Source organism: Pinus tabuliformis, chromosome 1_1 (genome assembly GCF_031772625.1).
Source record: "Pinus tabuliformis cultivar Carrire ecotype Pingquan chromosome 1_1, CPIR1, whole genome shotgun sequence".
In the NCBI taxonomy this organism is placed as follows: domain Eukaryota; kingdom Viridiplantae; phylum Streptophyta; class Pinopsida; order Pinales; family Pinaceae; genus Pinus; species Pinus tabuliformis.
In genome coordinates, this window is record NC_142297.1 from 866,132,111 (window position 1) to 866,159,916 (window position 27,806).

General features: G+C 39.5%; 1 protein-coding gene across 3 annotated transcripts in view; it reads left to right on the forward strand.

The window, feature by feature from the left end:
• The window catches only part of LOC149217027 (TOM1-like protein 4), a 273,886-nt gene that overhangs the window by 40,195 nt on the left and 205,885 nt on the right, over positions 1-27,806 (forward strand). For all 3 annotated transcript variants that reach the window (XM_089392923.1, XM_089392924.1, XM_089392925.1), the window contains exons 4-5: positions 21,293-21,391; positions 21,493-21,606. In XM_089392923.1, the coding sequence (XP_089249049.1) occupies positions 21,293-21,391; positions 21,493-21,606 (213 nt within the window). The remainder of the gene's footprint in view (positions 1-21,292; positions 21,392-21,492; positions 21,607-27,806) is intronic.

Below are 27,806 nucleotides of genomic sequence, written 5' to 3' on the forward strand. Positions count from 1 at the left end.
GTCTAGTGTAGAGTTAGGTAAAGTGTGTTTCTTTACTATGTACTTTTGTAACTTACAATCCGACGGTCACGATATGTAGTGATCCGACAGTTCATTCTCTCCTCGGTGATCCATGGCTTAACACCCGATTGGTCCATGATCTCTATTTAAAGAGCATGAGGGTCATTTGTAGCGTAACTGTTCATGAGAGAATCTTATGTAAATTTTCATTCTTTTATTAATAAATTGCCTGAAGTGGCCGCGTTAGCTCAGGTCGTGGACTGTTTCTTTTAACCACATCAAGAACACTGGTGTATTGATCTGTGATATGTTTGTGAGCGGTGTCCTTTGGTGTTATGTCTGAGGAACTTACCCTGTAAATTCCTACATGGTATCAGAGCTATTTGAGGGCCGCATCCATTGCTGATCCAAATCTGAAGCCGGTAGAATTGCATCTCACTGTTGTTTCCTAGATCTATTGTTTTTGACTGCTTTCAAGCCGAGAGGACTGCTCTATTGTGTTAGGAGCATATGTTCCATTGAGGAACCCCTTTCGTTTGAAGTGAAAAGGTTTCCGGTAACCCTAGCTACGTCATTTTTAAGATCTTGAGGTATACAATGTTTATTTGCAGTTTTTAGTTATTTTATCTCTGTTTATTTTGGTTTATTTATCTCTTTGTTTTTTTATTACCGGATCTATACCTTTCATTTCTGCGTATTCTCTTTGCCCGCGACTCTGTGCGATCTGGGAAAATCAGAAACAAAATGGAAGGATTTTCCTCATGCGTATGCTCTTTTCGGCCGTGCCTTAGTGTGATCTCGGAAAATCAGAAACATTGAAGAAAATTTTTAGTTTTCGGGTAAAGCTAACTTCAAACCATAAGGTTTGTTTTTTTTTGTATGTCCGTGTTGAGTTTTGTGGTTTTTGTTTTGTAGGCAAAAAAAGAGCTTTCTTAAGTAAGCAAGCACCCCAAAGCTTCGATGACTAAAAAAAAAAAACGCCTTCCTCTTTTCCAAAAATTACTAACCTTTTAAACTAGCTCACTTGGTCCAAAGTTACTTTATGAGAATAGAGGTCTTGGGTTCAAGTCTTTCTCTTTGTTGAGTTACTTTTTCAAAAAACACATGTAGCTTATGTTTTAAAGTTACTTTATGTAAAAGTGTTCTCACCCATTCTAAAAAGTGAGTCACTTATAGTTTTAAAGTCTCTTTATCTTTTATTTAAGTTACAATTTAGTGGGTAGCTCATAAAGTACCATTGTAAAAGTGACTTTCACGTATTTATAAAAGTGAGTCACATATTTTTTTATAAAAGTGAGCTAATTAGATTTATGTTTGGAAGGGGGGGGGGTGTGGGGGGTTTAAATATAACATTATCATTCATTTCTACACATTCACGCACTCCGTTGGCATCTTCAACAACTTTTCTTCAAAAAGCCATAACTTCTTCATTCGGAAGTCGCTTTTTTTTGAATCAACCTAATTTTTCGAGATCTTTCCATTGAAACACTTAGTTTCAACATCTACAGCTTCAGTTTTTGTTAAAATGGAAAGTCCATGCCAAGTTATTCTTGACAACACCAACTATTTCCAATGGTGGTCCTACATTGTGGATTTACTTAGAAGTAAAGGTCTTTACAGAATAGCCTCAGGCCAAGAAACCAAACCTCAAGATGAAGATAAGGCAACCAAATTTTAAATAGGCAAGATCAAGCACGTGGGTTGATAGGGGTGTCTATTTCTCCAGACCTTAGATTCCATATCGCAGAACTTGATACTCCTAATGAAGCAATGAAACAACTCACTAAAGTTTTTGGAATTAAAAATGAAATTAGAGCCCATCAACTCGAAAATGAGTTGCTTACATTGGACCCCAATAATTTTTCTTCCATTGAAGATTTTTTGTCCAAGTTCAAGACCCTTAGACTTCTCTTGGAAGGTGTTAAGGTTAAGAAAGAAGATAGTAACCTTATCTATTCCATTCTTACTAAGTTGGGACCAACCTACTCAGTTTTTGTTTCCACCTTCCATTCTACTAGAGAAGCCCTTATTTCTCAAGGACAAGACTACAAGTCCCTCTCTTTTGATGCCTTTTGTGATTCTTTAATAAGAGAACAAGAAAAGCTCTTATATCTTGGTCTTCTTAATCTTGGAAACTCTTCTAAGAAAGCCTTAGCCGCCTAGCAACAACCAAATTCAAAGAATCCTAAGAAGCAGTATCCTAAAAAGAATGGTCCTAAACCAAACAAGGGTCCTAAGCAATTTCAGTCTCAAAATGAAAAATCATTTCAACAAAATGATAAGGCAAATAAAAACAAAGGGAAGAAGACTGATAGACATTGCCACTTTTGTAATCGAGATGGCCACTTAGAATCCAAATGCTTTAAGAAGATGGAAGCCTTGGAAGCAACAATGAAGAAGCATAACATCCATTTGGAGCACTCTTCAACTTCAACTTCATCTTCAGGAATAACACTTTCTGCATGTGGTTGTCAAACATCTCGGTCTGGTTATGCACTAAATGTATCTTCTTCTTCTCATTCTCATGAGTGGCTCATTGATTCTAGAGCTTCTTATCACATGGCCAAAAACAAAACCATGTTTTCTTCTTTAAATGATTGTAACACCAAAAATATATATGTTGGTGATGATAGATCTCTTAGTGTTGTAGGGACTGGAACTGTTCATCTAGACAATGGTCAATTTAATAATGTATTATGTGTTCCAACCTTATCCTGCAACCTTCTATCTGTATATCAGATAACTCATTCAGGTGAAGGTAAAATTGTTGAATTTTCACCTCACGATGTTGTAATTAAGGACCTAAGAGATCCTAGACAGATTTTAGCTACTGGCATTGCTGATGAGTTTACAAGGTTGTATAAGTTTAACAACTTTGGGTCATCAAATCTTCCCTCGGTATTTGTTGCTCATAATGATGAAGTGAACAAACTTTGGCATGAGTGATTTGGTCACTTAAACTATCGCTCCCTTCAGAATCTATGGAAAGAAAATATGGTGACAGGTCTTCCAATGGTATCTTGCAGAGACGGTGTTTGTTCTGGATGTGGAAAACATCATCGGGATAGTTTTGAAAAACGTGCCTCTTGGCACGCCTCAGCGCCTTTACAACTTGTGCATAGTGATTTATGTGGTCCACTTCCAGTTGATTCATTCTCTGGCTACAAGTATTTCTTAACTTTCATTGATGATTTCTCCAGACGCACTTGGGTATACTTCTTAAAACTCAAGAGTGAAGTATTTAACATGTTCTTGGCCTTTAAGGCCTTTGTTGAAAAACAATCTGGACATCAAATTCTTAAGCTAAGATCTGATAATGGCGGAGAATATGTTAACAACAAATTCATCAACTTTTGCACTGAGAATTGAATTCAAATGGAACATACTGTTCCATATACTCCACAACAAAATGGTGTAGTTGAAAGGAAGAATCGCACCTTAAAGGAAATGGCTAATTGTATGTTTCAATTTAAAAGGATTTAGTCCTAATTTTTGGGCAGAAGCAATTAACTGTGCAAATTACATAGTAAATCGCACTCCTACTAAGGTTTTAAAGAATATCACTCCAGAAGAAGCATGGAGCTCGATTAAACCAGATGTAAGTCACTTTCGTGTTTTTGGAAGTGAAGCATGGGCCCATATTCCAGTTGAGAAACATAAAGCTTTAGAACCTAAGAGTGAAAAATGTATTTTTGTTGGATATTTTGAAGATGTCAAAAGATATAGACTTATTCCACTTAAGTCCAAAAATGTTATCATTAGAAGAGATGTAAAGTTTGCTGAAAATGTATTGGCCTACGAGCCTAGCTCGGCGGATGTGCCACCTCTCTCTATCCCTTCTACTTCTGAAAAAATTTCTTCTTCAGACGATGATAGCGACGATGACAATCCTCCTCCACCTTCTCAGGATCCTCCTTCAGCTCCTTAGCTTCCAAAATGGGTCCGTGCTACTCGGGATGCAGCAGGTGCTCTTGCCGGTGATCCTACAGATCAGTGACGTACACGTTCTCAGTTCGATAGAGCCTCTTCTTTACTGGCTCAAGCTTCAACGAATTATGATCCTGGCACCTTTGCAGAAGCTTCAGGCCATCCAGATTGGGACGCAGCTATGAATGAAGAATATTGTTCATTATTGGCAAATGATACATGGGATCTTGTTCCTCTTCCAAAGGGATGAAAACTTGTTAGATGCAAATGGGTTTACAGAACCAAGTATGGACCAAATGGAAAAGTTGATAAACATAAAGTTTGTCTTGTTGCTAAGGGTTTTTCACAAGTTGAAGGCATTGACTATACTGAAACCTTCTCCCTTGTTGCCAAAATGAACTCTATCCGCCTTGTTCTTTCCCTTACTGCCTCTTTCAAATGGGATGTCCATCAGATGGATGTTAAATCTGCCTTCTTGCATGGGGACTTGCATGAAGAAATCTATATGGAACAACCTATTGGCTTTATACAAACAGACTCCAGCCTTGTATGCCGGCTTAAGAAATCCCTTTATGGTCTCAAGCAAGCCCCTCGGGCTTGGTATGCCAAAATGGATAGCTTTCTTTTAGAAACTGGCTTTTCTAGGTGTCATTCTGACAATACTGTCTACACCAATTAAGTGGGCAAGTCTCTTATCATTCTTGTTCTTTATGTTGATGATCTTATCCTTACTGGTAGTGATCGCAACCTTATAAAGCATGTGAAGTCCAGCCTTAAAAGAAGTTTGAAATGACAAAATTAGGACACTTGCATTATTTTCTTGGTCTTCAAGTCTTGCAATCCAAGGAAGGTATTTCCCTTTCCCATTCCAAGTATGGCTGTGATCTTCTATGCCATTTTCACATGGAAGACTGTAAGCTAGCCCCGTCTCCCTTTCAGTCTGGAGCCAAACTTTCAGTCACTTGTACTTCCCCTGAAGTTGATGCTACCTTATACTATCAACTTGTAGGAAAACTTTTGTATATGACCCATACTCGTCTTGGCCTTATTGCTCGGTTTATGCAAAACCCACATGAAAGTCATCGGAAAGCAGCTAAAAGAATACTTCGTTATGTTCGAGGTACAGTTCAGTTTGGGATTCATTATAGTGCAGAAGCATCTCCTCTATTGGTTGGTTTCACTGATTTCGATTGGGTTGGTGACCCTGATGATCGGAAGTCTACTGCAGGTTATGTGTTCACTCTTGGTTCAGGACCCATTACATGGGCTTGCAAGAAACAAAGTGCCATTTCTCTTTCTTCAGCAGAAGCAGAGTATCGTGTTGTCGTAGAAGCTAGTAAGGAAGCCTTGTGGCTTCGTCAGATCCTGTTAGAGTTTGGCTTTTAGCAGCAGCATCCGACTACACTTTGGTGTGATAATCAAAGTGCCATTCAACTATGCAAAGATCCAGTCCAACATCAGCGCAGCAAACACATTGAACTGCACATGTACTTCATTAGAAAGCTCTTTCGTGACCATATTCTTGAAGTGCAATATTGTTCAATAGATGATCAAGTTGCAAACATCTTTACAAAGGCTCTCACTGAGGCGAAGTTTACTAAGCTTCGATTTATGGTTGGAGTTCAGGAAGTTGTCACTAAGGTGGGTAGGCTCTAATGCCTTCTTCCTTCTCATTGTGTCATATTTGAACATCTTTCAATCCTATCCCAAGTTGTTCTTAAGGGGGGATGTTAGGATATTCCGAGACATAGGAAATAGTTAAGTATAACTTGGTCTAGTGTAGAGTTAGGTAAAGTGTGTTTCTTTACTATGTACTTTTGTAACTTACAATCCGACAATCACGATATGTAGTGATCCGATGGTTCATTCTCTCCTCGGTATTACCGACACTTGATCTGTGGCTTAACACCCAATTGGTCCATGATCTCTATTTAAAGAGCATGGAGGGTTATTTGTAGTGTAACTGTTCATGAGAGAAGCTTATGTAAATTTTCATTCTTTTATTAATAATTTGCCTGAAGTGGTCGCATTGGCTCAGGCCATGGACTGTTTCCCTCTTTGAGGGTTTTAACCACGTCAAGAATGCTGGTGTATTGATCTGTGATCTGTTTGTGAGTGGTGTCCTTTGGTGTTCTGTCTGAGAAACTTACCCTGAAAATTCCTACATTGGCTTCACCAGATAACTGTCAATGCGAACATATCTGGATTGGGGAGCTTGCTTCATACAATGCTCTCTGCAACCATAACACTTATGCTCAATATTGTATAATCAAATCAACTAAGTCATCTTATCAAAGTTTAGATCCCAGATCAGAACCAATATCAAGATCATCATAATATCACAATATCAGATTCTTTAGACTAGGTGATAGGTAGGGCTCTCATCATGTCATGACTTCATCTATTATCGTGCCAACAAGTTGTCATACGCAATATCAACCCTAACTTCATCCAAACGTCAAGTTATGAGTTTATCTATGTCAACAAGTAGTCATTTCCAAACAGTACGCTCATAATATAAGTCTCTAGATGCAAATGCATACACCAAGAACAAGTTATGCAGGTTCCATCCATTCATTGAGAGACTACTTCATACTGAACGCAACTGTCAATACTTCAACCAGTGTGCTAAGAATGAGGAGGCCAATACAAAACCATTATCGAATACCAATATTAGTCATTGAAGGTCACTATGCCCATATAGCATTGTTATCAATGCAAATCATTAATCGTCAAGTCAAATCATTAGTCATTAGGTAAAATCTCAATATAGTGAGATCTATAGTTGAGAACATATCTCAACATGAAGTCAAAGTTCTAAGTCATTATCAAACATTATGTCAAACCTCCAAACACTCCGCATCTATATCAATCAACCAAATCATGTCAAACTCTTGTAGCACAAACTTTAAACATAATGACATATCTGTATGCATGTCTTGGTCCCTTGCAAACACAAGTTCAGTATATATATTCATATTAGAGCAAACATTTAAACTTTTATGCTCACATATATTTCTGTTGTTTGTTCCACATATGTAGGCTTGTCATCCTTCAGTTGTACTTCTGATTTCATGCTCAAAACTTCATTTTTGTGTCTTGTAGGCATAGTCGCACCCATAGGTCTTCCCTGCAAGTGGTTGGGAGACTACAATCGCACCCTTGACCTTACTTCCATGTGGATGAAAGGCTATAGTTGCACCTGTGAGCCTTCTTCCATGCGACTAAGGCTTAGATCAAGGGAAAACCCTCTCTCCTTAGATTTGAACTTTGCTGCAGATCAACAATGTCAGATGTTTGTCTTATTCATGCCCATAAATCATGTTTTATCAATAAAGAGTATATAATGGTAATAGGAGAAGGGATCTTATGGAGAGGTTCTCCCTCTAAATGGGAATCCACTTCAGTCGTCTTCATTCATGCCATCAACCTGTCTATAACATTGTCAAGCATCAACATATCTGTTAGAACATAAAGTTAGACTATATCTACATATTCATCATGGTTATATATGTTAGCATTAGTTCACCATTACATCATGACATCAATCTTTCATCAAGGGTTAGCGTCAAATAGCTAATAGGAACATACTTCAAGAATCATGGTCACATGCATTACTTCTTTGTCACGTAACTCAATCCATCAAGTCAAGGCATTCAAATTTACCATATGCCATAATTACTAAGCACATCAAAACATAACCATGGCCAACAAAAGATCCTAATTATGAATCTCATTGTTACACTTCTATTATCGTGGCTGCCATTCATTTCAATATCAATAGTACCAAGTTACCATCTACTAGAATCAAGGTGCTAGTCTTTTATGGAATCAAGATATCAAAAATGATAGACGATAAAGTATACCAATATATCAAAGATCAATATTAAGTAGCCTCATAGAATCAAAAAGTTCATTTTGTAAGATACTTGTTTTGTTAGTTTTTGTAGCATCAGATGTGTTCTAGCTGCAAAATTTGGTGGAGAGGCTAGAATACATGTATTCTCTAGAACCCAAAAATCGTTTTTGGAAATTCCACCTAGAGACGACTTAATTAAAATAATTAATTAATTATTAATATTCCCTAAGTCAAAACTTAGGAAATATGATTAATTAAAGGGTATTAATTAAGTCATGGTGAGAATCTTCTAGAAAAAGACTTGGGTCAAGTTCTAGTTAATTTTAGCCATCAATTAAGTTTTAATTGTGGCTTTTGTTGTCTCAACGAGAGATTATAAGAAGAAACTCGATGGGGCTTGGAGAAAATACACACCAACAGTTTGATTTCACTGGCAGATCGATTTCCAGAGTAGTAGCGCTGAGTTGCGAGAGAGAGAGCTAGTGAGCTCAAAGTAGTGAGAGAGGGGCAGGGATAGTAAGGCCGAAGGAATTTTTTCCAGTTCTGGTGAGTGCACTGCAGAGAGGCAGTAAGTGCCACAGAGAGGCAACGCATAGGGAACATAGTGCTTTAGAGGGGATTCTGTATTTTGCTAGGGAGAAGCAATGATTCAGTGGCATAAGCCGAAGAGAGAGTCCGAAAGCCAAGAGGATCCATCTTCCAGACAACCGCTGATTAGATAGCAAGAGGGGAAGCAGTTCTGAGTTGTGGGACACAATGTTGTGTAGGCTGACACGGTGACTGCGCAGAAGTAGCAGAGAGCAACTCAACTTGAGCCAAGGTCAGTGTCAGATTGCCTGTGGGAGTGAGATTTTTCTCACTAGATTTATTGTCAGTCATTTCTCTGTATGGATTGCTAGATTTGAACATCCATAGTCTTGTACTCAGATTTATTACTGCATAATATTAAAACTCTCAGCTGCTGCACCGGTTTTCCCGAGTTGGGTTTTTCCGGGGACTTAGTCCAAAAATAACTATGTATTTGTGTGTGTGCATCTATTCTTCTAGCATTTCTATTTCTTCCATAGTATTTTATATGTGAAGGTTGCAGTGTATTTATTTCGATATTTGCCGTAGCACACAACAAATAATTTGTCTAATTAAATTAACAAATAAAAGAAATAACATCAGTTGTTGCAGTAGGATTCGAGGTAAGCCGAATTTTCAGATGGTATCAGAGTACAGATTATAAGCCGAAGAGCTCAATAGCAGAAGGGAAGAGGAATTTCGTAGCTCTGCGTAAGAAGCAGTTTGAAACCCTTAGAGGCAGCGTAGTCCCTTTGGCTAGGAGGGTCAATTTTTGAGGAAAAGTTTATTTCTCTGAGAGAGTCGACAGAGAATAAATTTCCAGATCAAAGATTACCAGAGGCAAAGGGAGAAGCAGTATTTTCCTGGAAGAGTAGATCTTCTGCCGAGACGCAGTTATTTTACAGCAGTTTGTTAGTGCAAAATAACGTCAGGAGGGAGGAAGAGCACACACTGAGGGAATTCTTTCCTCAAAGAACTTCTAGTCCAGAAGTTTGATTTTTCACTGCAGAGCAACAATAGTTGTGAGCAGATTTTCCCACTCCAGTAGGGAGTGCGTAGAGCCAGTCAGCAGCTGTGTAGAGGAGAAGAGGAGTTCGACCTTTTGTTGAGATGGAATCAACAAGGCTGAAAGATCAAGATCGGTTGGACAGAGCCTCCAACTATGTGGTCTGGACGACAATAATTTCCTGTCTTCTAGATGAATACGATCTCAAAGCCTACATCGATAGCATGGTAGTTGTACCCGCGGATGCAGATTAGCTGAAAACCTACACAAAGGAGATGGTGAAAGCAAAGAGGCTGATTCTCGTTGGGGTTCGAGATCACATGGTGTCTCACATCGTTGGCAAAGATACTGTCAAGCAGATGTGGGAAGCTCTTGCTACACTATACCGGGGATCTTCCGAGTAGCGGAAGATGTATCTTGAGGAGAAGCTGAGGAACAAGGATGCAGAAAGGGGAGCACATAGACCCCTTCCTTACTAGGATTCAGGATGTCTGGGACAAGTTGTTTGCAGTAGGGTCAACGCCCAAGCCCACAAAATTGGTGCGATTAGCTCTAAACAATGTTTCCGAAGGCTGGCAGGTCTTCGTCCAGATTATTCTGGGTAGAGACAAGTTGCCAGAGTGGGATCGAATGTGGGTTGATTTGCAACAGGAGGAGATGAGGTGAGATTTGGTGAAGAGCACCATTAGTGGCAACAACAATAGTGGGGCGAAGCAAGTGAAGGAAGAGGAGAATGTGGTCCTCGCATCAAAGGGGCAACAAGATCAACGCAGGAGGAGGAAGGACCTTTCCAAGGTCAAATGCTTTAGATATGGTGAGCTTGGCCACTACAACACTCAATGTCCTCTCAGGAAGAAGGACAAGGAGGGGAAGTAGGACTAGGTAGCAGCTCATGCAGAGATCGACAGGATGTCCTCCAGACTGGAGGAAGAGTTTGCCATGATCACAGATATACCTCCAGGAGTGAGGTGGGGTGATTTGGTTTTGTAGCCCCAGAGAGCTACAGGATGGGCAAGATTCTTGAGGAGGTCCACCTCTTGAATTAGAACCTTTCTATAGGAGCCCACAATATTTCAGCAGCAGGATGGATTAGTGGCAGATGGTGCAGTCATACGCCAGAGTGACAGATATAGTGGCTAGTAGCAGTCAGACATTGGGCAACAATGCAGTTGGCACAAAGCAGAGTTAGCAACAACGTAGAGGCTTCAATGACAGCGCAAAGACTAGCAACAGTCAGAGACTCGGGAGACAGATGCATCATACTGATCATAGTTGATTCAATATTTTGGATGCTTTTCAGTTGTAGTTGTTGTAGATGCAGCAACATCAGATGGAGAGGGAGTTGCAGTGTAGATGCAGCGTTGGTAGTAGTTCAGCAGGGCTAGCAACAACACATATGCAATGTATATCAGAGTTGCGCAGTAGATGATGGGCATCAACAACTAGACATCAACAACGTGACAGGAGGTGATGTAGAGACAAAGTGTTGCTTCAGTGGGTTGCAACACTAGAACACATTCCTCGCTAAGAGGGAGTGTTAGTTTTTGTAGCATCGGATGTGTTCTAGCCAAGAAATTTGGTGGAGAGGAATACATGTATTCTCCAAAACCCATAAATCGTTTCTGGAAATTCCACATAGAGACAACTTAATTAAAGTAATTAATCAGTTTTTAATATTTCCTAAGTCTAAACTTAGGGAATATGATTAATTAAAGGGTATTAATTAAGTCATGGTGAGAATCTTCTAGAAAAAGACTTGGATCGAGTTCTAGTTAATCTTAGCCATCGATTAAGTTTCAATCGTGGCCATTGATGTCTCAACGAGAGATTATAAGAAAAAACTCGATGGGGCTTGGAGAAAATACACACCAATAGTTCGATTTCACTGGTAGATCGATTTTCAGAGTAGCAGCGCTGTGTTGCCAGAGAAAGAGAACTAGTGAGCTTGAAGCAGTGAGAGAGGGGAAGGGATAGTAAGGCGGGAGGAAGTTTTTCCAGTTCCGGTGAGTGCACTGCAGAGAGGCAGTTTGTGCCATAGAGAGGCAGGGCAAAGCCACGTAGAGGCAGTGCAGTGCTTCAAAGGGGATTCCGTATTTTGCTGGGGAGAAGCAGTTATTCAGTGGCAAAAGTCGGAGAGAGAGTCTGGAGGCCAGGAGGATCCATCTTCCAGACAACAGCTGATCGAATAGTGAGAGGGGAAGCAGTTCTGAGTTGTGGGACGCAACACTGTGTAGGCTGACACAGTGACTGCATAGAGGCAGCAGAGAGCAACTCAACTTGAGCCAAGGTCAGTGCCGGATTGCCTGTGGGAGTGAGATTTTTCTCACTAGATTTATTGTCAGTCATTTCTCTGTATGGATTGCTAGATATGAGCATCCATAGTCTTGTACTCAGATTTACCACTGCATAATATTAAAACTCTCAGCTGCGGCACTGGTTTTCCCGAGTTGGGTTTTTTCGGGGACTTAGTCCAAAAATAATTGTGTATGTGTGCATATATTCTTCCAACATTTCTATTTCTTCCGCAATATTTTATTTGTGAAGGCTACACTGTATTTGTTTCGATATTTTCCGTAGCACACAACAAATAATTTGTTTAATTAAATTAACGAATAGAAGAAATAACATCAGTTGCTGCAGAAGGATTTAGGGTAAGTCGAATTTTCACATGTTCGACATTAAGTGCACCATTTTATCATAAGAATCATGAATTCAAATCACTTTCATATGCATGCATGAACCATTTGAGAAGGTGACATTCTCATCATACCTTAGGACTTACCTTGCCAAAACATTGAAACAATATACCATGCATACCTTGTAGTATTCAAATACCTGTGCACCCTTTTATTTGACATAGGCAGCTTGTAGCACTTAGTCATCTTAGATGCCTCTTTACCTTTTCCAGCTCTAGCTTTTCTTTCCTGCATCTCAAATGATCCTCAAGAGGGATCTACCCATCTCATCTCATTAAGGAGGTTAGAAACATCCATATACTCAAATACACATGCAGGAAGTATAAGTAATGATCAAAACACTAATCATATATATAAGATCAAACAAAAGTAAAGACATAGAGGAGCATCATAAGTCAAGAGATACTTATCTTCAATGAGAGGTGATCCTCTTCCTCTTAAACCATCCTTCAAGAGCCATCATTGTCCATTGTCCACTTGATGCTTTCACTATTTCAATCAACTTTATCAACAACCAGGCCTATTAGAGACTATCCCATCTAGTGCTTCATCAAATTTGTCACAAGTGCTTGAGAATCTTCACATTGACCATGCTAGATTTCATATCTCATATCTTTTCCATAAACTAGGGTTTCTCTCAAACCCTAACCTCATAATATCCATCAAACCCTAATAAACAAATCGCCTAAGGTTTTCTTCAAACCCTAGAATTCTTTTAGGTCTCCACCATCCTCTCGTGCTTCCATCAAAGGTGTCTCCATGGGTGTGATCTCCATGACTTTTCTTTAGCTCACCTCAGATACCATGTTAATTTTTCATAGGGCTATATTGTTCTTTGCTTTGATAATTGCATTTCTTCATTAACACATTAAGTTCACCCCATAACATCATAACATTATTCAAATTTACATCATTATTCATCATCATATGCAACTATGTAGAAAGAACAATATCATCATCATTAATGTAGCGGAACATAAATGAACAATAGAAGAAAAACATTCACACATAGAGACACCAGGATTGGTCGGAGACTAGGATAAAACCCACTATGGGGAAAACCCTTGGAAATTCTTCTTCTTAGATTGTCATCAAATGATTCAACAAAAGAGAGTACAATGATCCATATCTTCATCTATGCAACTAACCAACAAAATAACTAGAACGTCCATGAAATGAACCCAACAATGTGTTTACTCAGAAATTTGATTCTGAAGTCCGTACTGAACTGTCACCGTCTGTAGTCAACTGCCGAACCCTGCGGTCATTGAGCGAAATATTCGGAAGACTGAGATTTCATCTTTAAGGTCCTGGTCGCACGGAGGAGGTGACATGCGAGCGACTATAACTGTGCCAGTTGCTCCCTTAACCCTGACATGTGAACGACTGGGGTCAGATTTGGACTGGGGAAACCCTAAACCCTCGGTCACATGGATGAAGTGTTGTCCGTGCGATTGGAAGGCTCTAGTCGCATGGATGAGCTTATGTGTGTGCGATTATAGTTGAACCCTTCCTGTTCTGTGCCTGCCACTGGGGCCCAAAACCCTAAATCAGAGATGCGAGCCTCAGACCCTGCAATTTCACCTTAGAGCGAACCTGATCCTCCACGAACGAGCCTCAGACTTGTGCGAGCCAAAAACAAGATAGAAGAGTGTCTCATCATTGTGTTTAAATGAGGTAGAGGACACTTGTATTTATAGCCTTTCAAGGTGGTCCACTTTGCTTTAGGGCCGACCTTATCAAATGTGCACATGTGGGCTTTTCCTCATAAGTACACTTTCCCTTATTCGATTGGAGCAATCATTAAGCCGATTTTGGTCCTCTCGAAAAGAGGAATTCGATTCAATCATTATCTCTATTAGGTGAGCTGTCCAAAGTGGAATTTGATCGCAGTTGCATATTTTTAACAAATTTTAGCCCCGCAACTTGTCTTCAGAATTTTTGCCTTGCAAATTTCAGCCTCCTGCAACTGCAACTGTACAGAAACCATAACTTCGAATGTTTGGATAGAGAGAGAGAGATTATCCCAAGAAACTTTGATTCTTCCTTCTTTTCTTCATCCTTCTAGCTCTTCTTCTCCTTCGCTATTGTAGATCCGACTTGTGTTCACTGAGTGTGCCAATTGAGGTCGAGCTCCTCATATTTATAACCTCCTCCTCATATTTATAACCTCCTTGAGGGGTCGAATCACCCTCCCTTAGGTCGACTTGTTTTTGACTGGGGTTGACTTGGTCTTGGAGAAATAAATGGTTTTTTCTTGAAAATACAATGAATCCAAATGGGACTATAGTACATGACATAATTTCTTCTTTGTCCTAGAAAGACCTAAAAGTATGAAGAACATGCTTCTGACCTGAACTTGAGCTTGAAACCCATGTTTTAAATAAAATAAAATCTTCTCTTCTTTCTTTCTTTTTCTTTTTGTATACAAAATATACAATGTCACGTTTACAAATAGGTCATTATGAAGACCGAACCTAGTTACAATTTCCAACACTCTCTCTTAACTAGGGAGGTATTCATAATCCCATCACATGGTACAAGGAATCTCAATCTTGAAGCATTCTCATAAGAAGAGTGGATTGATAAACCATCTTTATCAAGCATCTATATCATAACCAACACTGTCATTGAAGGCCTTAACTAGACAAGCTCATCTTCATTCGAGAGCATTATGCTGGGAGGCTTTACGTGAGCTACCACACTACCTCTAAGGCACATACCCCATCTGAATGTTCACCGGGTATGTCCTTTTAGGACTATTCTTATCTTGGATTTCCAATCTTGAATCCTCAAAGAATATCGGTCCTCTTCGACTACTCTTATCTTGGATGCCCTACCTCATCCTCAAAGAGTATCGATCAATAACTTTTTTCTTGGATTCTATAATCCATAAGAAGTTTCAATTTTAGATGCTTATTCAATCCTCCAGACTCCATTCTTTATTTATGGCCTTCACTAAGACTTACGATTGTTAGTCCTAGTCTAGTGCATGACCCATAAAGACAAGAACTATCCAACATCACTCCCTCTCAATTAGGGAAGAGATGTCTACCAAACCAAGCTTGTCTCTCAAATACTCAAGCTTCTTGTTTGGTAATGCTTTAGTCAAAATATTTGCTATCTGTTCATCAGTAGGTATATAATGCAGCTCCATGACCCCATCTTGTACTAGGCTTTTGATGTAGTGGTACTTATTATCTATATGCTTTGTCCTAGCATGGAACACCGAGTCTTCTGTCAATCTTATACAACTTTCATTGTCACAATGTATACATGTAGGGCTAAGCAATCCTTCAAACAAATCTGATAATAACTTCTCGAGCCAAACAACTTCTCGACATACTTCACTTGCAACAAAATACTCAACTTCAACAGTACTCAAAGCAACTGTATCCTGCTTTCTGCTCATCCATGAGACCATGGAAGATTTGAGGCTGAATCATCCACCTTTTGTGCTTCTTCCATTTGTCTCACTGCCACCTCAATCTGAATCTATATGTCCCATGAGTTGGATTTTATTACTAGTATACATGAGGTTGTGATGTATGGTTCCATGCAACTATCTTAGGATATGCTTCGCTGCTATCTAATGATCATATTTTGGTTCCATCTGAAACTGACTAATGACATTCACCACAAAACAAATGTCAGGTCTTGTATTTACTATATACATCAAGGACCCAATCAATTGTCTGTAAGAAATAGGATCAGCCGGACTAGAATATGAACTCCTCAACTTCTTTAGATTGGTAATCATAGGAGTCATCATAGGCTTGCTGTCCATCATGCCAAATTTCTGAAGAATCTTGATCACATATTTACCTTGACCAAGATATATTTCACCTGGCTTTTGCCAAACTTCTAGTCCCAAGTAGTAATGCATAATCCTGAGATCATTCATATTAAACTCGGCTGCTAACCACTTCTTACATTCCTGAATTCGATGCTCTACACCTGTAACAAGTAGATCATCCACATACAAGAGTATGATGACTGGTTCACCCTATACCACCTTGATGTATAAGTTAGGATCTGCAGAACTCTTGGTAGAACCATGTCTCAACAGGGATGCATCCATTCTTACATACCAAGCTCTAGGTGCTTGCTTTAAACCATATATAGCTTTCTTTAGCCTGCAGACATGAGTCTCCCTCTGATTTATTTCAAATTCAAATCCTTGAGGCTGCTAAATGTAAACCTCTTCATCAATAGTCCCATTCAGAAAAGCTATCTTAACATCCATCTGATGTATATTCCATCCCATAGTAGCAGCCAAAGAAACAAGCAATCTTATTGTTGTATATTTAGTTGTAGGATCAAAGGTTTCTTTGTAATCAATACCTTCTTTCAGAGAGAAGCCTCTTGATACAAACCTTGCTTTGTATTTATCAATGCTTCACTCTGCAATGTGCAGTACATTTTTTTCGCAAAGGGATTCCATCATGTTCGAGCATTTAGATAATCCTGGATTCATCTGTCATCAGTCATCAGTTTGTCAGAGTTATAAACCCATTCTACAGTTTGTGATGTAAATGATCTTAGTAAGACCATAAATGTATGTAACAACCTAGGTAAGCTTATTATTTTGATGACGATTTTCATTCTAGGAGGTTTTTCGTCTCACTGATTCATCTGTGTTTTTAAACATAGATGATTGACAAAGTTTTTCCCTCCAGCCTCACCCCAAAGTTACGGTGGATTTTGTCGTCAACATCTTATAGTGTTTTAATCAAGTCTTGTTAAAATTGGCAGCTAGGGCCAAATTCCATGTGGGTCATCTTATTAATGGAAGCTGATTTTTTTTCTTAGATCCCTCGCATTGAGAGGTGTAGGATTGATCTAAAGATCACTCGATTCCGATAAGTATTCCTAGAGATATGAATTTATTTGTGTTATGGGACCATTCGTTAAGGTCGGTCAACAACCAAATAAACCCCACTTGTGCTTAACGTTTTAGTATAAATAAAGGTCGCTTTCAAGTCATTTCAACACACTTGGGATCTCTTCCTTTCTAGCCTGCGGTCGTATCAGATGTAGAAGGGGGAGCAGATAGATCAATACCTTAGCAAGTTGCAAGAGATTCGGGACTAACTTACTTCGATAGGGGCCAAGCCGAATCAGGAGTTCATGGTGAGGACAGCCCTGGATGCAGTCTCCGAGGATTGGGAGACATTTGTCCAAAGCATTTTGGGCAGAGCTGATCTTCTAGGATGGGAAGAGATGTGGGCAGCTCTTTGCCAAGAAGAGATTAGACAACTGACCAAGGCGGGAAGTAGTAGCAAAGGAGGTCGAATCAAGAAAGAGGAGGAGGAGGACGCAACTCTGTCATCTGCGGGACAACAGGGGAAGAGGAAGAAGAAGAAGAAGGACATCTCCAAGGTGAAGTGCTTCCATTGTGGGGAGTTGGGTCATTATGCAACCCAGTGTCCCAGGAAGAAGAATAAAGGAGATGCTTTTGACTTCAAGGCAGCTCTGGCTAAGGCGGAGAAAGAAGTCGAGACGGATGACGACTGTGCCATGAGTGCTCATGCACCTCTAGAGAAGAGGTGGGGAGACATGGAGTTGTAGTCAGGAGGACTACAGAAGATGGGGGGCAGGATCCTTGAGGTAACCAAACTCTTGGATCATATCTGGCTACGTGTAGGAATTTACAGGGTAAGTTCCTCAGACAGAACACCAAAGGATACCGCTCACAAACAGATCACAGATCAATACACCAGTACTTTTGACGTGGTTAAAACCCTCAAAGAGGGAAACAGTCCACGGCCTAAGCCAACGCGGCCACTTCAGGCAATTTATTAATAAAAGAATGAAATTTTACATAAGCTTCTCTCATAAACAGTTAACCTACAAATGACCCTCCATGCTCTTTAAATAGAGATCATGGACCAATCGGGTGTTAAGCCACGAATCAAGTGTCGGTAATACCGAGGAGAGAAGGAACCGTCGGATCACTACATATCGTGACCGTCGGATTGTAAGTTACAAAATGTACATAGTAAAGAAACACACTTTACCTAACTCTATACTAGACCAAGTTATACTTAACTATTTCCTATGTGTCGGAATATCCTAACATCCCCCCTTAAGAACAACTTGGGATAGGATTGAAGGATTTACAAATATGACACAATAGGAGAAGGAAGGAAGCACTAGAGCCTATCCCCCCTTAGTGACAACTTCCTGAACTCCAACCATAAATTGAAGTTTAGTGAACTTCACCTCTGTGCGAGATGCACAGTGGAGGTTGCAGCAGTGCGAGATGCACAGTGGAGGTTGTCGCAGTGCAAGAGGCACATAGATGGTTGCAGCAGCGCAGAGGCAACAAAAAGAGCACCATATAGCAACAGAGGTAGCTTCAGCATTCGGAGGCTTCCAGACTGACAAGGATGTCAGTATTTGGGTAGATCAGTTACTTACTTCTCGGTAACTGAGTTGCAGTGCAACAGTTAGCAATGGTAGTGCTATGGGCAGCATGATGCAGCATGTTGAGAGGGAGTTGTAGTACAGATGTAGCAGTGGTAGTGGTAGAGCCATGGGTAGCAGTATAAGAGGCACCAGTGTAGTGGATGTTGGGCAGCAGGTCAAGCATCAACACAGGTACCGGTGCTGGATGATGAATGATTAGTGCGATGTTCAGTGGTGGAGCATTACTAGAGCACATTCCTCGCTAAGAGGGAGTGTTGATTTGGGGTAGCATCGAATGTGCTCTAGCCATGAAAATTGGTGGAGAGGCCAAAACACATGAGATATCCAAGACCCATAAATGGTTTGGGGAATTTCCATCGGGTTAGAGAGATATTAAAATAATTAATATTTTTAATGGAGTTTCGAAGTCTAAACTTAGGAAAATTAAAATATTAATGGGTATTAATATAAAACTGGGTGAGAATGTTCTAAATGACATGGATCAAGCCAAATCTAATCTTAGGCGTTGAGTAGGGACTTAATCTCGGCCATTGAAGACTCAACAAGAAAAGTATAAGAGGAGGCTTGAGAGTCAGTTGGAGATACACCAAGATTGATCAGTCAGTTCGATTTCCTGGAGCGGGGTTTCTAAGAAAATTCGAACAAGTGATCTGAGTTGCAACGAGGGGCAGTGAGTGCATAGCAGAGAGGCAGAGATAGTGCCAGAGGGCCAGCGCAGTGATTGAGGAGGTTACGTAGAGCTAGCAGGAGCCACGCAGAGGGCTAGAGAGACTGCACAGAGGCTAGCAGGGCCTGCTTAGGTGACGCAGAGGGCCAGAGTCTAGAGCGTTGACGCAGAGAGGCAGAGGGCTGATGTAGGGGGTTCCAGAGCTACACAAAGGTTAGCAGGGCTGACGTAGAGCCTTGGAGAAGTGCTGGAAGGATTTTCATGGGGGAGACTTGTTGAATATCTATTTCCGAAGAGAGGTATTACTGCCAGATAGAAATCTATGTTGGGTGAACCAGTTTGACACCCTAGTTGTACTCAAGAAAGCTGCTTAATAATAAAACCCTTACAACTGTTGCACCGGTTTTCCCAAGTTGGGTCTTTCTGGGGACGATTGTCCAAAAATAACGGTATCCCTTGTGTGTTTGTCTATTATTTCAGTTGATGATTTGTATATGGGTTGAGACTTTATTTGTGTTTATTTTCCGTATTTATATGGTTAAATAACTTGTTAAGAAATAAACAAGTAGGTGAAATAAACCAGATAATGTAGGAAGAATTTCTAACGTGTTAGACTTAGAAATTTCAACACCTTCCACACGTGCAGAGAAGAGAGAGCCTCCAAGTGTACGAACCAATCAAGAGAGGAGAGAGAAGATGATATGATGAAATGAGTGAGTGTCCAAAAGAGAGATGGGTCACTCTTATTTAATATTTATACAATTCGTTGAGGGTGAAGAGACACATCCATTGGGCTTCATGAGCCTACATTTGACTGAGGCCGACCTTGTCAATTTGTCCATGAGAAGAATATATTCAAAATTCCATTTCTGCTTGTCAGAATGAGATGATCTTTATATCAAAATGGTACCTCTCCGAAAGAAAAATCCAATGCAATAATCATATCCATCATATGAGCTGTCCTAAGGTGGAAGTTGGCCCTAGTTGCCAATGTCCCCAATGGGGGGTACGAAAGTTGCATAGAGAAGAAAACCAGAAGAAAGGGGCAAGATTGTCTTGCAAGGATTCTGAACTTGAAATTTGAACAAGTGTCTTGTTCAAACTTGGTGGCTTACTGCAAGTCCTGACTAGATACATCTGGGGAGGTATCAGTTCCAAACCAAGTTCCAAATCTTGTTTAGGATAGTTTGGGATAGGTTTTTAGACTTGTTTTAGATCCAAAAGTTTAATGGTCTTGCAATGAAGTTTTGTTTCAGATTTGCAAATAAAGTAAGGGAATTGAGAAAGTAAATGAAAGTACAATGCTCAAATGCAACTCTGGAAACAAAATTGTGTGTTCAGATTAGGATGAAAAATGCAGAATTTTATCAATAAAGCTTTCAAATGCAAATTCCGAAATGCTTTCCTTATGTATTGAAACTAAATTGTGATTTAAAGATGCAATTTTAGAGCTCAAACAATTCTAGAAATTCATTTTTCTGCAATAAATCAATTGTTGGAGATAGCGATTATATGCAATTTTCAGAATTGGTCATCAAATAATATTCTAACCTCTTCTTGAGAGTCAAATAACCTAGCGTTGAAGCCTAGGAGAGGCTTCCAATAAAAAATAATAATATATTTGCCAGACAAGTGTGGCTTAGGGAGTGGTACAGAGTTGTTGCAACCCAAGGTTGCATGAAGTGGGAGTGTCATTTTCCAAAAATCCTTGGTAACAAAGTGTATATTATATATATATAGACTCAAAATAACATCTAGAATGCCAACTTAGTTGCAGAATATATGAAAACATGCATATTTGTATATAAATCAAGATGGAAATGGCATCCATGGTGCATTGATGATTTATTTTTTCGAGCATCAACCGTCTAGATTTTAGCAACCTCCCAAAAGGTTACTTTCATTCTGTTTTGTTTGATAAGGGCTGTATCTTCCTTGCCATCTTCAGGATTGTTGTTGTTTGTGCCCAAGTGACAGAGTTCTCTTGCTTCATTTTGTAGTCTCTTTTATCTGATTTTCATTGCCTTCTTTCTGTGTTGCCTTTCTCTGCCTTTTGGTTCTTCTGTTTTACTTTCTCCATTGTTAGCTATTCTTGCTCTTCTCCTTTTGTCTTCTGATCTTTTGGCTTGTATTTTTAGTTGTTAGAGTCATTGATGAAAAATTGCGGTGATACTATCCAATCACAAGTCATCCAGAGAGGAGTTCTACATGAAATGGTCAAGTTAGTAAAGAAAAAGGTATGCTAATTATTTACGTAAATCTTTTTCCTTGTTTATTTGTAAATTTTACATCTTTGTAATTAAGGGATCTTTTTTAAATTGGAAATTTATATATGCAGCTAAATTTAGAAATAAGAGACAAAATATTGGATCTACTACACGAATGGCAAAAAACTTTTGGAGGACCACAAGGAAGGTTTCCACAATATCATCAAGCATGCCAAGACTTAATTGTAAGTATAATCTGTTGCCACATATTTAACATTATCTTTAATCTTCATTAATAATAGGTCAATGGATAATTTAGTGCTTCCTTATTGTTTAAGACAACAAAACTATCTATTTATAGTTCAGTATTTAAAATTTTTATTTTCCCTGCTTTATTTTTACTTGATCTGTAACAATTTAGCTTTACTTTGGTATTTAAGACGACAAAATTATCTATTTATAGTTCATCATTTTAAATCTTATTTATTTTGCTTTATTTTTACTTTATCTGTATCAAACTTTAATCCTAGATGTATTCTAAACTTCAATAAAACAATGGATTGTTAGTGAGTATAAATCATAAAATGCCAAACTTCAGTTTCGGAGAAGAGTTATATAGTCACTGTGATTATCCATGATAAAGTGCATATTTGTTAGGCTTTGAGTATGTACTTATGTTTTACACTTCCACACTGGACACCTCTTATGTTGCTCCTGATGCAGCATCCAACAGTGAAGGCATTAGATACCTAAATTATTAATTATGATATAATAAATAACATTTTGGTGAACTACAAGGTTTGGATTTTGATAGCAATATCATCATTTGTGCCATTTCTATTAGAAGAAAAAATCATAATTTTATTCAACTTGAAAAACAAGGAACAAAATTACATTTTGTAGATGTTCGAAAGCATGCGATCATATCAGCCTTGCTGCTGATGCACAATAAGAAGAAGAAGCAATATAAAAAATATATAAATTTTGCGGGACTAAGTGTGATAAAAATCACTTAACTTCCCCTTTTTTCCTTTCTTTTTCTCCACCTTTTGCCAAACTCCTTGATTGGGAGCAGCGGTTACTATTGCCAGTTGATTGCCATTTATCTTTGTGGGGATTTCTTTGTCCGAGTCCGAGCCCTAAGATACATGAGATCTCTTTAAGCCTCTTGAATCCTTTTCCATGTGTAATTCCTCTTTCTGCTGCTCTGGTACTATGATCTCTGTTGATTCAATAACCTTCTGGGTAGCATCCACTGCTCCAGACCTACCCCTTCACCACCATTTGGTTGGCTGCCAGGTTGAGTCTGTGCTTCTGAATTTGGATGACTTTCCTCAGATTCTTCTTTTTCATCTTCTAAGCTGTCAAGAAACTGCCATCCCCTTGGCTTAGGGGCTTGCCTCTTTTTCTTTTTTGGTGCCTTTTTTGCTTGTGGGCAAGAAGTCCGCAAGTGCCCTGTTTGGAAACAAGTTCGACATCTGAAAGCCATATTCTTATAGTCTAACACTTGTGTCCTCTGAAAGTTTTCATGTTTTATAAGAAGATGATTAGGAAGACCTTTGCTAAGGTCGATCTCTACACATCCTGGCAAATGTAAAGATACCTTTTGATGTTCTGTCTAGGTCCATTTTATTGAATTTTCTCAGAATATTTCTGATGCCCTCCAAGACTTGATGGTGCCAGAAATGGAGGGGGAGGTTTGACAACCTCACCCAGAGTGGCATCATTGTTACCACCATATTTGTTGCATCAAACTCTGGGAACCATGGGGTAACAAAAAGCTTGACTCTACACCAAAACCATGTGTAATATTCCTAATTGGAAAATAACAGTGAATATAGAGCTATGAACTAGGAATAACAAGCAAAATATAAAATCAAGCACCCAAATTAGAACACCAGTAGATATGACCCATTTTATTAATATGGGGAAATTTGAGTACAAAATAAGAGAACAATGGAACCTTGGCTTGCCAAGCAAGCTATGCAAACCAATGTTCCCAGACACGGAATCGGCAATAAATCGGCGAGGCAAAAGAGCGAAGAGTTTTAATCGGATCGGGAAAAAATCGGGAAATTCATTAAATAAAAATATACACATATATTGAATTAAAAAAACCATTTTTCATTAATATTGGGTAAAGGTATGTCCAAACAATGCATAATATCAATAGATGTCCAATATATCATGAATAAATAAGTATCTCATATATGTTATGAGTCCACACATGATCCAAAGCACTGAGTCTTGAGTCCTTAGAAGCACTGAGTCTTGAGTCCTTAAAAGTAAATGAAGACAGATGGACAAAACACTCATATCTGTAACTCTGGCTGGGTAGTATGGGTAGAGCATTGGTCATCTGTATATGGATCAAATTCTCATACATTTCACTCCTCTGGTGTGAACCAAGATAGTCATGAAAGAAGCCTTGTAGGCTTGTACAGTATTCAGGTTTTGCTGGTAGAAATATGGTCTCTGTTGAAACTTGAATCAGCAGTGTATGGAATCATGGATCTGGTGTTAGGGAGTGTATTTCAATGACAGAGCATTCCTCTCAACTTACATACCTCGGACCTGTTTTGTGAAAGCTTCCTATTGCAGATTCCAGAGTGGACAGTCATCAAACTTTGGAGATACGAGATAGCTCATAGCTCGGAATTACCTGTGATCATTGTTGCAGACTTAATTAAATTACATTCACCTGTAGCTGCTTCAAGCTCAGACTTGGTGCTACTTGGAACAGTCACCTAGGAACAGAATTGTGGCTCAGATTTGTTGGAGGGCTCAGTCCTTGAGGCACAGTTTTAAGCTTGGACCCATGTTCACAAATATTGGGTGCTAAAGTGATGTAATAAGAACCAGACTCAGAGATAGCTCAGAACTGTAAGGTTTTAGTCTATTAATGCAACACAAGAATAAGTATTAATGCAACATACTCACTTCCATACCAAATATCATAAGGTCAGGGTTACTGTTATGAATACACTGCATACCAAAGCCAACTGTCACAGTCATATAACTCACTACCATCAAGATTACTTACACAATGTAACAGAGATTAACGCAAGCCTCTAAATGCGGGTCACACCAAGTATACAAAGTATATCAAATGCGATGCAAGCTACCCATAATACGAGCCATAAAGAGTCTAGCGAACCACTCAAGAATAAATGTGACGCTTCAGAGAAGAGAAGCAATGTACACTCGAATAGATGCAATGCTTCTTATTATTGATGCATACCTCACACTAATGAAGTTGCAAACTGTGACCTGAGTTTCACAAGACTCGACAGGGACTGTGCTCACTGCTTCGTCGTTCGAATGCGGCTTCGTCGTTCGAATGCGGGAATGTTATAAACAATTCATCACCGTTAAACAGTTAAACAATTCACCGATGCGGGAATGTTATAAACGCAAACGCGGCAAACCGGAACCGACGTCGAACGGCGAAAACCCTATTGAATTTGGCGGGACTCGTTAAAAACGGCAGAAATCGCAGAAATCGCATAAATCGCGAGTCAAACTCGCGTTGACCACGAGTTAAACTCGGTCAACGCGAGTTGACTCGCCCAGATTCGAAACAGAACTTTTTGCCACCGATCAGACTTGCACTCGCGATTAATCGCAGGAATCGGCGATTCCTGTTTCACTGATGCAAACCCTAGGTGAAATCTGTTGAAGAATCTAGGCAATTAGAGTTAATGTGATTCTTCTTAGCATGATAACTATTTGTGAGGTATTTTAACATTTTCTTATTAGCACAATCTTCTCTTGATATCATTAGTGTGTGTTTTTCTTACTTCATCAAACAGGTACCAAAATACAAGAGACAAGAACACAAGATGTTGGCTTTCTGCTAGGGCCAAAACCTCTCCCTTCTGGAGAGGAAAACCTGCACAAAATTCTTCTTATAGAGATTTCAATTGACAAATACCAAGACCATGACCCTTGACCTATTAAGCCACTCCAAGACCAAGACACCAATCCTCTTCTTTGTCACTGTTGAATTTATCATCATCACTGCAGCTACACGGAGGTCATCACTAATGCACCATAGAGGTCATTCCAGCTCGTTGCTGCATCTTCACCGAGATTATTACTGCTCCTTTATTGGGATCTTTGTTGCTCCTTCACTGAGATCACAACTTCTTTCTCACTGAGATCTTCACCAAAACAATGAGATCTTTATACTTAGATATGTTTATATATATATGACAGCTGCACCGAGATCAAGATCAAGACCTTGAAACTACATCTTTATCACGACCATGACTGAGATCATGATTGCTGCTATTCTGAGATCATGACTGCATTCAGAATGCAATCTGAGACAGATTATGTCACCGAAATTCTTCCCATCATAACTATGCTGAGACTGTTATAGAGATATCACCTAGATCTTCTTCATCACTAGTATGTCGAGACTGTAGTTGTGCTTAGAGAGTATGCCGAGACTGTAATTGTGCCTACGAATTTTTAGAGACCTCCTAAGTTGTGTCCTCCTGTAGTGCGGATTGCAGACCCTTGTACCCATCTGGAAATTACTCTGTGACAGACATCTGAAAATCTCAGACAAGTTCGAGTTCTGTTTCTCTGTTTTGTGCAGACCCTAGTTGGGTATATATAGTAATTCGTCCTCCATATCGAGCTGACATGACAGTGTGAAGAGGTGTGTCCGTTGATGCAAGCCGACATGATTTATATTTAATTTGCAGATTGACATGACTGTGTTATACATTGTTTAGCTTGCTGCCTTCTTCAAGAGGATTGTGCTCATCTTTGGAGGGCTTCTAGACCTTTCTATAGACTTGTATACATTACACATAAGCTCAAAAAGAGCATGAAATTGACTCTTTGACATCCTAAGGCTCTCAATGGGAGCTACTAATCAATAATCCTCTTGCTCATGAAACCCATGTAGCAAGGAATAATAATAAATTCATTTTCTTGTTTACAAAAATCATAATTACAATGTCATGAAGACCAAACCTAGTTACACTTTCTTCAACAAAATCCCGTTGACCCAACTGCCAAAATGGCTCCAAACTGATAATATGCTCTGCCCATAAAATCTCCTACGGAATGCCAAATGGAATTGGACATTCTGCTCAAAATAATCCCTGGAATGCTCTGGAATCGCAGGCGTGAGCTCCTCTCCTCAAACCCTAAAATACCCAGAAAAGGTTTGGTCTCTCTCCAAGCCAAAATCAAACCCAAAAAATGATGCAAATTCCCCAGCTAATTAGCAATTCGTTCTGCTATAAGAATGGGTATTCTAGGCTTGCACATCGCCCGAAAAATTCTATAAAATTAGGCAGAGACTTCTCTCAATAAACCCACAAAAACCCAGAAAGGGTTCGGGCTGAATCCACCGACCCCCGGCGACCCCCAACAAGTGCAAATAATCCAATTTGCCCAAAAAACGCCCCACATAACTGATACTGCTGAATTAAGCCCAAATTCACCACTGGAAATCTCTCCCAACTTTGGCTAAATTCTTCCCTAAGGAATACCTCCAATCTCCAACCCTTATCTCTCCTCAGCCTCTATTCCTCCAACCCCTGCGCACTTCCAGAAATGTAGAATTTCGGCCCCAAGAATTCTCTCAATTCATCCCTTCTAATCACCCCAAAATCTCCAGTTAAATTAGGGGGAAAACCCCTGCAAATCCACCAGTGTTCTACTCCTTCGTAATTGATCTCCTCGCAAGCAATTTGAACCACTTCTGCGCCCTGGAAGAAAAACGTACCAGCTGAAATAACTTGCAAATACGCCCAATGGGAACTCTGAATTGAGCTCTCCAAATTGCCTCACTAGGGAGACACTCGAAGTTCTCCGAAATGAGGGTGGAATTCCCGCTCCGAAATTCCTTGTGCTAAACAACATGGTTGTCTTGGCTAAGTAGCTCAAGAGAACTAATGTTAAATTGTCAAATGATCAAAGATGTCTCAAATGAGAGCCTCTTTGCTCTATTTATAATTGTTGGCCTCTCTCCCTTGGTGGTCCCCACTTTCCACTAGTTCACCCCCTTTCTTTTTCTCTCTCTTGCTCCACAAGTGCGCATTCCCTTTTTCTCTCTCGTGCCCCCCACCTGCGAATGAGCTGCAATCTTTTCTTTTCACCCAAGCTCCTCAAGCCGAAATGATCTCCAAAACTCGAACTACAAAATTGTGCTATGCATAGCACCTCCCCAATAAATTTTGTTAATCTCATCAAATGAAAAATCAAAATTGGGGATATTACATCATGGTCCTTCATTTAGAATTTTTTCCATATTTTGCTTGTCTTGAATTGTACTATGAAGAAAAATTTAGAGCACAAGTAAATATCACATTTTGTTGTCCAAGAAGAGTACACCCATTCATATAAGTCTTCTAGTTTTGGCCAAAAATAGTTAAACCAACATATTAATGCCGTGGATTGTAGATCGAAAAAGTAAGATTTT